The 13,262-nt window shown below is 43.3% G+C and overlaps 1 protein-coding gene across 2 annotated transcripts in view; it reads right to left on the bottom strand.

The window, feature by feature from the left end:
* RAB31 (RAB31, member RAS oncogene family) overlaps positions 1 to 13,262 on the bottom strand; it is a 71,856-nt gene that overhangs the window by 17,556 nt on the left and 41,038 nt on the right. For both annotated transcript variants that reach the window (XM_075416477.1, XM_075416478.1), the window contains exons 4-5: positions 5,495 to 5,566; positions 2,710 to 2,816 (exon numbers count right to left, since the gene is read on the bottom strand). In XM_075416477.1, the coding sequence (XP_075272592.1) occupies positions 2,710 to 2,816; positions 5,495 to 5,566 (179 nt within the window). The remainder of the gene's footprint in view (positions 1 to 2,709; positions 2,817 to 5,494; positions 5,567 to 13,262) is intronic.

Raw genomic sequence — 13,262 nt, 5'->3', positions numbered from 1 at the left:
AAATATTTTGGACACTTAGAACATTTTAACATTGAAGTCTCAGCTCCCGTCGTTGAAACTTCTTTTAAATGACCTGTCAGAAGGACAGGACACATATCAGAAGGAAAAGTCTATTACTACTACTTAAAAGTATGCCAAACACTCAACAGTACTAGAGTTGACAGTACTATAACATAGACGAAGATTTATACTAAACAAAATTGCCTATCTACCTGTAGAAATTCCTTCAAAGTGAAGAAGAAATTTACTTCGAGTGCTAAAAACTGCTCATAGTCTATTAACAACAAGTGAGAACAGCAGCACGACCCCCGAGTGTCCCTAATCCATTTTGGCAGCTCAAAACCAAATTTTAGATGCTAAACGAGAAGGGTAACATGGTCAATGCTCGTGAGAAACAGTGCCAGTCTTTTCGCAGAGGAAAATATTCAGTTTTTATTGCTTCCATTCATTCCTCCTTACATTATCTCCTACAGTCACAGAGATAGCAGAATCAAACCAGCTTGGACCTGGACAGCGTGTCCTGTTTTGCTTCTATTCACTTCGGTCTTAAAAGCAGCTGTCTCTGATATCCAGCAAAAAACATCTGCCAAAAGTTCTACAAAACCAAAGAGAGATGCCAAAAATGCATACAAACAGCAGCTTGCTCCTGCGTGCTCACATCGTCTTATTTTTAAATTCTCTATGCCCAAAGGCATGTGTATTTTCTACTCATTGGAAACAATCTAATAGATTGGTGACACATTTCACCTAAACTCATTTTTACCGAAGTAAATCCGAAGACATAAAGCAGCCAGAGAATGCACACAGCTGCATGCATTGCATAAACAATCAGATTTCTGGGAGAACTGTGAAAACATATCACGTACAAGATAGTCTGCTCTCTATTTTTCCACCAAAATCTCTTTAGCTGGACATCACTGGATGACTTTAGAAAGAGAAAAAGGCTGGGGGATGCAGAAAGAATAACTGCATGAAAAAAAAAATAGTCTCAAAACTATTCATAATTTTGGGGACAAAAAAAGCTCCCTCCGTAAAAAAAAAAAAAAAAGTAAGCGACATTAGCTCACTGCGGGCAATGAGCACCATGCAAACACCAGAACATTTTGTGCATGGAAGAGCTGTACTGGCTGAACGGGAGCAAGAAACAGATGATCAGCAACCAGTAAACAACAGGCAGTGTTTGAGAATAAGGCGGTAGGAAGATCACAGTCGCTCTCTGAGGAACCCCAGTATTCTCACAATGTTTCTGCGGTGCAGGTTTTTCTTCATGTCTGCAGGTCAACCTGCCTCCTGTGGAACAGCATTTAAAAGCTTGCTGCCACGGCAAATGCTACCAAAAGCAGAGGGAGGGCTGGCTATGGATTCATTTGCAATTGGTGCCATTTGTCACAGTCTCCAGACTTATTACCCTTGATTTAATCAGGCAATTGTATTGCTGGGAACACTCAAGCAATAAATTTAAAGTGACTCTCAGGGCCACTGAAAACTCCAATTCATGCTAACCGGTTTTTGGTTTTATTTTTGTAATCGTCCTTTCCTCTTTTTTCTATTTCATATTTGGAAACCTTCAGTTTTGTCTTACAGGACTCAGTTTCACCAGGCTAACAAGCAGATCACAATATCATGTAGGAGATGCCAATACACTAGCCATGTCCCTGATTCTTAGCCCAACAGAAACCAGGAGTCTTCTACCATCAGCTCTTACAGGAAGCAGTGACTCACAGTTTTACGTTGGTTCATGACTGATGAGGGGTGGGGAACAAAAAAAACACCCAAAAAACCACACAGGTCCAATCCTTCTATATGCCTTGATGCAAGGCACCACATCGCTTACTTGAAGTTACACACATGCTTCAGGGCTCTGGTGAACCTGGGTCAAAGTAATGATTATAAAACAACAGAGGGACATATTCAAAGAACCATGAGAGCCTACGAGGTCCTAAGGGGAACGCATCGAATACGGCCATTGAGTCTGTGCTTACAGTTGAAGCAATAAATAACAGTTATGGACTGACACAAAGGATCGCTACCGTACAGCAGAATGTGCTTCCATTTCCAGAAAGGATAAATGCAAATCCAAAATAGAGCTAACAAGCAGAAGAGTGACTCTAGCTTCACCCTTATCCCAAATAGCATCATCTCAGCTCTTCTGCAGGAGGGCAGATTCAACCCCCTCCCCCCCCTTTTTACCCAGAAGGTTCTTTGCTTTACGCAAGTGACACAAGTTTTACTTGAGGTTACACTCCTAAAAAAACCCAAAAATACACTTTCTACATCCAGTATTACGGGATAGTTTCAGTTGTTGCAAGGCACAAAGCTTCTCTGTGAATAACATTAATCTACCTCAGGCCCATCCTTCTAGCATTACACTGCTGGTTTTGCTCATCACTTAACACGTTCTGCACCTTTTAACATGAATGGAAGGAAAAAAAGAGAATACTTTTCCATTCTCAATGAATCGGCAGCTAAACAGTGTAGATCGTACAAATACACAGGAAGGGCAGTAAAAAAGAGGTTAAAAAAAGTACATAATTCAAGTTGTACTGCTGCTGATGAGGTTGTACATTGGTAGAACCACTGGTGTTAGGAAAGGTTCAATACAGCTGACCAAAATTATACACTATTACAACAACGAAACACGTTGTTTGCCTGAAGGAAGGAAACAATATAGTTCTGCAATCAAAGCAACAACAAAAATGGATGTATTACCTGATATCAGAAAGATCACATTTGTTTCCAGCAATGGCCATTACGATGTTTTCAGGACCATGTTCTTTCAGTTCTTTCACCCACTTCTTCAATGTATGAAATGAATCCTAAGTCAGAGAAACAACAAGTGAGCTAACAGTCTAGTGTCTGTTGATGTAGTTGCTCATTTTTTGAAGTTAGAGGAACACAGCTTTAACAGTACTAATGCAATAATAATTTTACAGATCACAAGACCAGAAGATTGCTGTATCTATGTAATCTGCTTTTCAAACTTTAGGTCATAAGACTTCCTCAAATTAATTCTTGATCTTGGACACTTGCCCCTTTGCTCTCCCCACCTCCCGCCAAGCAGCACCGAATGTTTTTCTTACATTTTCAGTGATGAAGAAACTACCACAACTCTTTTAAAAGTCTGGCTAGTAGCTAATTTCCTTCACTTTTACTGTGAGCTTCATTTGCCTAATTTCAGTTTCTGCCCAGTGGATTGCCATCTCAACCACTGTCATATTTTTGGTAACATTCAGGAGAGCTTTCACAGCCTCCCCCTCCCCCCCCATTTCTGAATCTGTGACCTAGTAAAACTCAATTTACTCATCATGGAACCAAAGAAACAGGTTACAATTCACTGGGCTTTTTCCCTCCAAGTACAAAATTCAAACACTTTTTGATGTCACCTACCTTTTACTACTACATTTTCTATTTCTTTACACTAATGAACTAATAGCATTAAAATCACTTTTGTTCCTCGAGATTCTAATTATAACACATGGTTGAAATTATTACTGAAACTCAAAGTGAGCTCCCAAATAGATTATAAATCATCTTTTCCCCTTCAGAAATGCATGTAAGAGTTGTATCTAAATCAGCAATAGCTGTTATCAGTATCGCTGGAGGGAGGGCGCTATCAGTCATTTGGGGAAAAAAACATCCGTTCTGCTTTAATGATCAACACTGAATATTAAGCATCAGAGAGTGAAATACACATTGACCTTCCTTCTCCTATTTTCCCCTCTTTATTCTGAGAGCAGTTCCACATACAATGCATTACAAAGATCAACTGTAAGATACTTAAATTAAAAACCAGCATCAATCCAGCACGATTCACTCTTCCTCATCTTTTCTTGGCAAATTAACAACGGAGAACAGCACCGCTGTGCAACAGTGGCTACCATCATCAGCCACAGATCACTACACTAATGCACTGGAGAACCAAGCCAGCCCTCTCCGCCTAGTAGTAAATAATTCAGTCGGCAGGAAGGAATAAAATGCTAGTGAACTGTCATGACCATCCATCCATTAATGTCTCCTCTAACTCAGCTTTATCAGCAGAGGTTTCTTTACAAAGCAGTGGAAGAGGCATTCAGCTACAGCCTCCCACCCTCCTCTGCCCGAGAAATGGGCAAGAGCAGCTTAGGGTCTGAAAATACAATTTTCATTCCAAATGAATAATCTTGAGACAAAAGGTCAGAGACTTATTATTTTGTTACCGGTTTCAAAGTTAACACAGGAGTCCCGGATGATACGCTTAGTCAAAAAGAATTTGTTTAAAATCAGTAATATGCAAATAAATGAATTTCTGTTCAGTTGATAAAGTGTCCAGCTGCTTTTTGTAGTAACAATTCAATTCCTCACAGAGACCACAGGTGGTGGTGGTGAGAGGGGGTATTGCAGGATATTATCCTGTCTGCTTAGCCAGAGGAAATCCAGAGAAACTTTGACAAAATGCAGTCTCCAACCCCTTGTCTAGATGAAGTTTAAACAACACACTCTCTGCAGAGGGATCTGGACAGACTGGATCGATGGGTCGCGGCCACCTGTATGAGATTCAACAAGGCCAAATTTCGGGTCCTGCACTTGGGTCACAACAACCCCATGCAATGCTACAGGCTTGGGAAGGAGTGTCTGGAAAGCTGCCCAGCGGAAAAGGATCTTGGGGTGTTGGTTGACAGCTGGCTGAACATGAGCCAGCAGTGTGCCCAGGTGGCCAAGAAGGCCAGCGGCATCCTGGCTGGTATCAGGAATAGTGTGGCCAGCAGGAGCAGGGAGGTGATTGTGCCCCTGGACTCGGCACTGGTGAGGCCGCACCTTGAGTACTGTGTTCAGTTTTGTGCCTCAAGGACATTGAGGTGCTGGAGCGTGTCCAGAGAAGGGCAACGAGGCTGGTGAGGGGTCTAGAGAACAAGTCTTACGAGGAGGGGCTGAGGGAGCTGGGGCTGTTTAGTCTGGAGGAGAGGAGACTGAGGGGGGACCTTCTCACTCTCTACAACTACCTGAAAGGAGGCTGTAGTGAGGCAGGTGTTGGTCTCTTCTCCCAGGTAACTAGTGATAGGATGAGAGGCAATGGCCGCAAGTTGTGTCAGGGGAGGTTTAGATTGGATATTAGGAAAAATTTCTTTACTGAAAGAGCGGTCAGGTGTTGGAACAGGCTGCCCAGGGAGGTGGTGCAGTCCCCATCGCTGGAGGTGTTCAAAAAATGTGTAGGTGTGGCACATCGGAATATGGTTTGGTAGGCATGGTGGTGTTGGGTGGATGGTTGGACTTGATGATCTTAGAGGTCTTTTCCAACCTATGATTCTATGATGAACACAGAAGCAGGACTTTGTATTCAATTTTTTAAGGCAGTTGGACACCTCCATCCAAATCTACACAAACTACCAAAGCATATAAACCCCACTGACATGAACAGGGATCAACACATAAACATTTCTGCACTTGTGGGTTTTAACTCCAACTCTGGCCCAAGCAGAGGAGTTAACACAGGCAAAAAGCGTACAGAAGGTCTTACCTGTTTGGTGATATCATAAACTATCACAGCTGCTGCTGAACCTCGGTAGTACATTGGAGCCAAGGAATGAAACTGTTAAAACATAACCCCCCCAACAAAAAAAAGTCATTAATAATTTAGAATTATCACACACTTTGTCAGGTCACAAAGACTTGCCGTGGCAGGACCACTGACTTACTTTCATCCCACAGAGAACAGACCTCTTCAGTGGTTGCCCACTTCCAATTTTCCTTAAATGCCAAGGAAACAGAACTCCCTTATCTCCTGCTGTTCTTCATCCCGCTGGATTTAGGCAATCAACACCTACCGGTTCAATACATCTTTTCCGTTATGGGGCATGGGCTCTGAGGACAAGTTTTGGCATGAAGATCACCTACACTTGGAAGCCTAACCCAGCAGCATATAGACCCCTTCCCCTGGCAAACAGCAACATCTTGCTTTGTAGTTGTAACAGACTGGATTCAGCTTGGGTTCAAGTTTTCTAAAACATGCAAATGACTTGGATAAAATTAACCTGTCAGAAGACTCTGAACACCTGTCACGTTTACTTCTCCTATACTTTGACAGGTATTTTGAAAAACACGGGTTCTTGCAGTTTAAGTTACTCTTCAGCTTTTTGTTTCAAGAGAAACATCCTTTAAGAAAAAAAACAAGCAATAAATGTGTTTATTATAAAAACATCTTGCCAATGAACAGCATAATTTTCATAATTTACCATGACTAAGCAGCTGATTTAGAATTTCAGCTTATAATTACACAGAGAAAGGAAGTCAAAAAGCATTTCTGCTGATTCAACTAAACTTCGTCTTAAGCAAACCAAAAATAATCTTTCTTGGAAAATACATTTAGCCTCACTCTACTCGCGCAGCAATTTTACAAATTTTTATTTGCAAAGTGGCCTGCAAAAGCTCCACGTAAAGCTGCAGCTAATAACTAAGGTCATCTCCTACATCAAACGCATTATTAGGGCAGGGTATGATTCTCACTGCCCAGTGAACATGCACGGATCCACGGGTCATGCTGCAAATCTCTGCAGATTTACTGGATGCGTCTTTCTCTCAGAACTGTACTTTAGACCTAGCAGCCTCCACATTTCTTGCTGTTTCGTGTGCAATGTATAAAGCAAGTTATTTGTAGTATTGGTTCATTTGCCAGTTTGTAAGCTATTTATCACAGCTCACACACTCCAGCTCAAGGTCGATACTTTCTCTTCTAACAGTAAGGATGCACAGCAGCAGTGACAGATGGTCGAGTGCTGAAGTGTTTTGGGGAGCAAGGCAGGTGGGAGAGCTCATTAATAGGAGAAAACAGCAGGAAGGAGGATGAGAAAAGAAAAGAGGAATCGGTCAAGAAGCATGGTCTGAAGAAAAGAGATCAGCCAAGATCCTGAGGGAGCTGGGTAGATGCGTACCTTGCAGGCTTTTAGTGTGTGGCTTTATTACTTGCGTATTTAATGCAATAAACGCTTTCCAGAATTTTCAGGCTTCCAGATCATGACAGAAATTTTCAGGGTGTTAAGACTAGACTATTTCAGTTAGAAGGGACCTACAACGACCATCTAGTCCAACTGCCTGACCACTTCAGGTATGACCAAAAGTCGAAGCATGTTGTTAAGGGCATTGTCCAAACACCTCTCCAACACTGACAGGCTTGGGGCATCGAGCACCTCTCCAGAAAGCCTGTGCCAGGGTTTGACCAACCTCTCGGTAAAGAAATGCTTCCTCACGTCCAGTCTGAACCTCCCCTGGCGCAGCTCTGAACCATTCCTACCCGTCCTGTCACTGGATCCCAGGGAGAAGAGCTCAGCACCTCCCTCTCCACATCCCCTCCTCAGGTAGCTGCAGGGAGCAATGAGGTCACTCCTCGGCCTCCTTTTCCCATAACTAGACAAGCCCAAAGTCCTCAGCTGCTCATTGCAGGACATTCCCTCCAGCCCTTGCACCAGCTTTGTTGCCCTCCTCCATACACGTTCAAGCACCTTCACCTCCTTCTTAAATTGTGGGGCCCAGAACTGCACCCAGAGCTCGAGGTGATGCCGCACCAGCACTGAATCCATCGGGATGATCCCCTCTCCTGACTGGCTGGTTGGTCTGGGTTTGATGCACCCCAGGGTGTGGTTTGCCCTCGGGGCTGCCAGGGCATGCGGCCGGCTCATACGGAGCCCGCAGCCGACCGGCACCCCCAGGTCCCTCTCTGCAGGGCTGCTCTCCAGCCATCCCTCTCCCAGGGTATACTTGTTCCCAGCGTTACTCTGTCCTAGGTGCAGAATCCGGCATTTGGACTTGTCAAATTTCATCCCATTAATCATTGCTCAGTGCTCCAATCTATCCAGATCCCTCTGCAAAGCCTCCTGTCCCTCAAGAGAGTCAACAGCACCTCCCAGTTTGGTATCACCAGCAAACTTGCTAACAGTGCATTCAACTCCCGCATCCAGATTGTTGATAAATATATTGAACAGAACTGGCCCTAGGACTGAGCCCTGAGGAACATGGCTCACTGGTGACCGGTCGCCAGCCAGATGTAGCCCCGTTCACCACAGCCCTTTGAGCTCTGCCCTTCAGCTCGTTGTTCACCCAGTGCACTGTGAACCTGATCACCCCACAGTCAGACAACTTGTCCAGAAGGATGCTGTGAGGGACATATCAAAAGCCTTACTAAAATGCAGAAAAAATACATCCACCGCCTTCCCTTCACCCACTACTAGATGGATGACCTTCTCATAGAAAGATATCAAATGAGTTAAAGAGGACCTTCCCTTTGTGAACCCATGATGACTGTGCCAGATAATTGCATTATTCTTTAAAAGCCTTTCAGTACTACCCAGTATAATCTCCTCTCAATAATCTTCCCAGGAACTGAGGTTAGACTAACAGGTCTGCAGTTCCCTGGTTCCTCCCTTTTGCCCTTTTTGCAGGCTGGAAGAACGCTGGCTAGCTTCCAGTCAGCAGGGACCTCCTTAGACTCCCAAGACCTTTGGTAGATGATTGAAAGGGGTCTTGCCATAACATCCACTAGCTCCTTCAGCTCTCTGGGGTGAATCTCATCAGGCCCCATGGACTTGTGAACATCCAGCTGATACAGCTGGCCCCTTACAATTCCAGTGTCCACCAATGGAAAGTCACTGTTCCCACACTGGTGGTCCTCTGACTCAGGGGACCAGGCAGCCCAAGGTCTATCAGTATTATTAAAGACTGAGGCAAAAAAACACATTGAATGCTTCTGCTTTTTCTTCATCCCCATTAGTCAGATTACCATCTTCAACAAGTACTGGTCCAATGTTTTCTTTAGATCTCCTGTTGCTATGAATATACTTAAAAAAGACCTTCTTGTTATCTGAAACAACACTGGCCAGTTTCAACTGTAATTGAGATTTGGCTTTTTGCGTCTTCTCCCTACATAAAGGAACCACGGCTCCGTACTCTTCCTGCGAAGCCTGACCTCGCTTCCAGAGATCACACAGTTCCTTCTTCCTCTTGAGCTCCATGAGGAATTCCCTGTTCAGCCAAGCTGGTCTTCTGCCCCTCTTGCTTGACTTACAACACAGTGGAATTGCCTGCTCCTGTGCTTCTAAAAGGTCGTTCTTAAAAACTGACCAGCACTCATGGACTCCTAAGCCCTCAAAAGTGGATTTCCAGGGTACTCTCCGAAATAGCTCCTTGAATAGCTTAAAATTCGCTCTCTGGAAGTCCAGGGTAGCAACTCTGCTGTGCTTTTTTCTCATTACACTCAACTATTTCACGATCACTGTGGCCAAGGCAGCCACCTACCATCACGTCGCCCACGAGTCCTTCTCTATTCACAAATAGCAAGTCTAGGAGGGCATCTTTCCTAGCTGGCTCACTGAGTACCTGTGACAAGAAGTTATCTCCTACAAACATCAACGATTTCCAAGACCTGCTTGTCAGCACGTGTGTTGTGTTAAAGTAGTCTGAAAATCAGGGACCTTAATTGTAGAAGGTAGATCTGACCTTTCATGGTGTATGCACACTCCTCCCATTCTGTAAACTCCTGGAAAAAAAATGACATACCCTACACACATGCTGATTTGGTTTTAATCTAGATTACATGGTATTCACGAATTTACAAAGAGCTCTCAGATAACAGTAATCACACTTCACAGGAGCCATGCAGTTAAACTCACATGCTTCTAATTCCTTCAATACTGGCCTAGAAAGCACACTGAGAACCTGTACAACATCTTCAGAATTTCTCTCCCTTTTCTTTTGACCAAGTGACAAGGACATTTTCCATAATAGCTATTTCACTGAAGAATGTTGTCAGTGCTAGGGCCAGAAAGTAAAAATAGTAACAATAAAGAAACAAAACAGAAAAGCAGACCTCTTTCACTGGATCCTGGACAAGCAGAACCAGATGCAAACTGGAACCAGGATGCAAACTACCATTTTTTGGTTAGGATTAATTTTTAGCTGGACTTCCAAATCAGCTTGTTGTGCATCAAATAAGCCCCTGGCTCAGCCAAAAAGAAGGGGTGGGAAAGCATGGAAAAAGGAGGAAGGATAGGACCACTAGAAACCAGATTCACATCAGCTTAGACCACACTCAAATAGCTCTGCACTTGCAGAACTACTTTGTGCAAATCTCTGCTGGTACACTCTACTGCCACTGGCAGTTTTACCCTTTTTTTCCTATAATGGAAGCAATAATCATTTTAAATTAGTGCAGGCAATACACAGAAACAAAGAAAACTTCTTTTGAAACATTTTTGGAGATTAATTAATCACTTCAACAGTGTGTTGCATTTCAGTAATGGAAATGCCAAATGACGTCGAACTGTGTTTGACCTGCTCCTTGTCTCAAGTAACATAAACAGCAGTGATCAGAGGCGCAGCATGTGGGAGGAATGCGGTTCCTCTGCTATTTAAGACAAAATAATCTGCTTAAATATTCCATTTCCTCACAAGCTTGGAAAGAGGGCAGACAAGACCACAGCAAGCTAGGCTCAGAAAGGCAAGTGCCTTTGAAAGGCACTCAGGTTCAGTAGTCGTCATTAACACGTAAATGTGAGCTCCCTACTCTACACTACCGAAAATCTCTTTACTTGCTCAGCTGACAGGACACTTACTTCCACTATAAGGTCTTTTAAAAGGAGCAAAAAATTTCATCCATATTTGGGCAGGTAGCATCAGGATTCTTTTTTTCAATACCATGCAATGGATTTCATCTGGCATGTAAATTTATATTCCTACCTGGATAAACCTGACACTCAAGATTTCATATTTTACATTGGACAAAGTGGCCAAAATAGGACTACAATGTATCTTAATGCAATTTCCTACGGTCTGTGAGGAAAAAAAAAATACTTTGAAAGTGTTTAATAACAACTGAAAGTACACTAGTAACAATTATTATCAGTTATCACAGTACAGGATATCAAATAAAACCAGAATTAAATCCCCTTTGGCATTCTTTTGTACAGTCTAATAACCAAACATGATGATACACACTATGTCCCAGTCATAAGAAATCACTGTTGTCCACAAGAAAACAGGAAAAGACTCTTTGCAACACTGAATGAATCAAGAGGGGCTGAAAAATTGTAACTCTGAGTAAGTTTCATGATCTAATAATAGACTCTTAACAAATGCTTTTTATGAGCATGGATCTTCCAATACCACAAACATACTAGTAAAAATATTATGCGCAATTATATTTGATGAGCTTCCCCCCCCCTCCTTTTTTCTTTTAAATCAGTCCCCAAAAGCAAAGTCCTCTTGAACCTTTTTCTGGCCTAATTACCTGGAAAAAGACAGTCACACAAAATTAAAGAGATACAAAATACTAATGTGAACATTTTTCACCTGCCAAGAACCAAATGTGGGACAGATGCGCAAAACAAGTGACACACAAAAAAAATTAGCTCACAAAATTAAATCTCATGGGACTACCTTCTGTATTGCAAATTACAATGTCTATAACCTTGATTTTACAGCTCAGTATTTCTGTATCCAGTAATTCCCAAGAAAAATAGGAGAAAGAGGAGCAGTTTGAGATTTGGCATGAGAACCGCTCTGCTTCTTGAGAAGGGCCACCTGAAACGCTCGGGCAGCCACCCCTGGCTCTGCCACACGGACTCCCAGGTCACAGCCCCAACTTGCCAGGGGGTCAGCCCCTCCATAACCCGCAGCCGAGAGCAGCGCTCTGGCAGATGTCACCCCAACCCGCAGCCAGCAGCAGCTCACATCACCACGGACTAGCAGGGAAACATAGACCCAAAACAGTCGTCTATCAGCTCCCACCATCACAAATAACCACACCCCTAACCCATTTCAAAAGTCGACCAAGGTCCAGCCTAAAATCATTCCCCTTTTTTTCCTTTATACTTCTACAAGGATCACAGTCTTTTGTCGATTAATAAAATTCTGAATTCCTAATTACTAAATTACTTGTCATTTACTTGCACCTTGACTTACTAAAATTCAATGCTTGCCTTTAGCTGAAATATGAATATAGAGCAGTCTTGCAGTCGTATCTTCGCCAGCCTGCTAAACCAGGCTCTTCCAGTCTGAAGATAAGGTAATGGGGAGAAAGCAGGATCTAACTGTCTTTCTCTGTGCCTGATCCAGCTGCAGTTCATTTTTCCTGACTGATGGTGACCAGGTTTGTACACAGCACTCTAGACATAAAACAGCCTTAACTGCACTTCCCCTAACATGTAACACATTTCTCATGGCTGCATCATACACACATGAACATCCTTTAACCAGTAAATGCATTCTCAGGTGGGTTTCCTCCTCTGCTTCCAAAAAATCACCTACAACTTTACAGCACACATTTTTGTTGGGAGTCAAAAGGTACAGGGACTCGCTACGTATACTACTGAATTTCACCCCTGCCGTTTCCCACCATTTTCCACCACATCCTTCTAGGCACTGGGAATGCCTCCCCTGTCTTCATATAATGAGTAAACTATGATTAGCAGCTCACCTCCTTTGTAAATTTGGAAGCCCTGTGCCCCTCCTTCAGTACCCACAAGAAGTTTGCCCATTCGCAAATACTGACCCACTTCATCACTCATTAGGCCTGTTCTGCTTTTGTAGGGGTTGATAACAACTTGTGAGGCTGAGGTCACTAACCCATGCAACGGATTAGTTAAGTTGTAGGCGTACATTTTCCAATTCAACAGCTGCAATCAGGCCAAAAGGGCCATGCAAAATAAGTAAGAAACTTATCTTACTGAAGACATTCAAAAAACTAACATCAATGACTTGTGTAGCTTCGTGCCGACTTTTAAGACTCTTCCCACACGGCGTGCTACGTGCCTACACCATCGCACCAGTACTGGTGCAATGTTAACCAAGTTCAGAGCACCTTTGTACTCCTTCTCTACCAACATGTCCACTCTGCACTTGCAGTTCATCATCATTGTCACTAAGGAAGAAGTGAGGCCACACGCGCGTTATGAGATTTCCTCTGAAAGCGGGTCCCCTTTTTCTCTCAGGATCCGACTAGAAGGTGCCCAACCTTTACAGCTGTTAGGCCCTGCAGCACAGAGGACAAATGCAGTCTTAGACGGTGCAAATGCAAGTTCAGCACAAACAGAGTTGCTCTCCTTGATTCCAGGAGCATTTGGGGATCCCACAACCTCTCATCGGGTCATCTCAATGAAGTCAACCGAAGTTTCACCTTTGCACAGGGCAGAAAAATGGAACCAACCAGCCATTAAGGAATTTACTGCCTATTAAAAAAGCTCTGTAGGATTTTGCTTCGTTTCCTGTGCATCTCACCATGGAGGCGTGTATTTGGTCGT

This window comes from Opisthocomus hoazin, chromosome 3 (assembly GCF_030867145.1).
Source record: "Opisthocomus hoazin isolate bOpiHoa1 chromosome 3, bOpiHoa1.hap1, whole genome shotgun sequence".
NCBI classification, from domain to species: Eukaryota; Metazoa; Chordata; class Aves; order Opisthocomiformes; family Opisthocomidae; genus Opisthocomus; species Opisthocomus hoazin.
The sequence above is the reverse complement of the archived record's forward strand: the minus strand, read 5'-3'. Positions and strand labels throughout refer to the sequence as shown.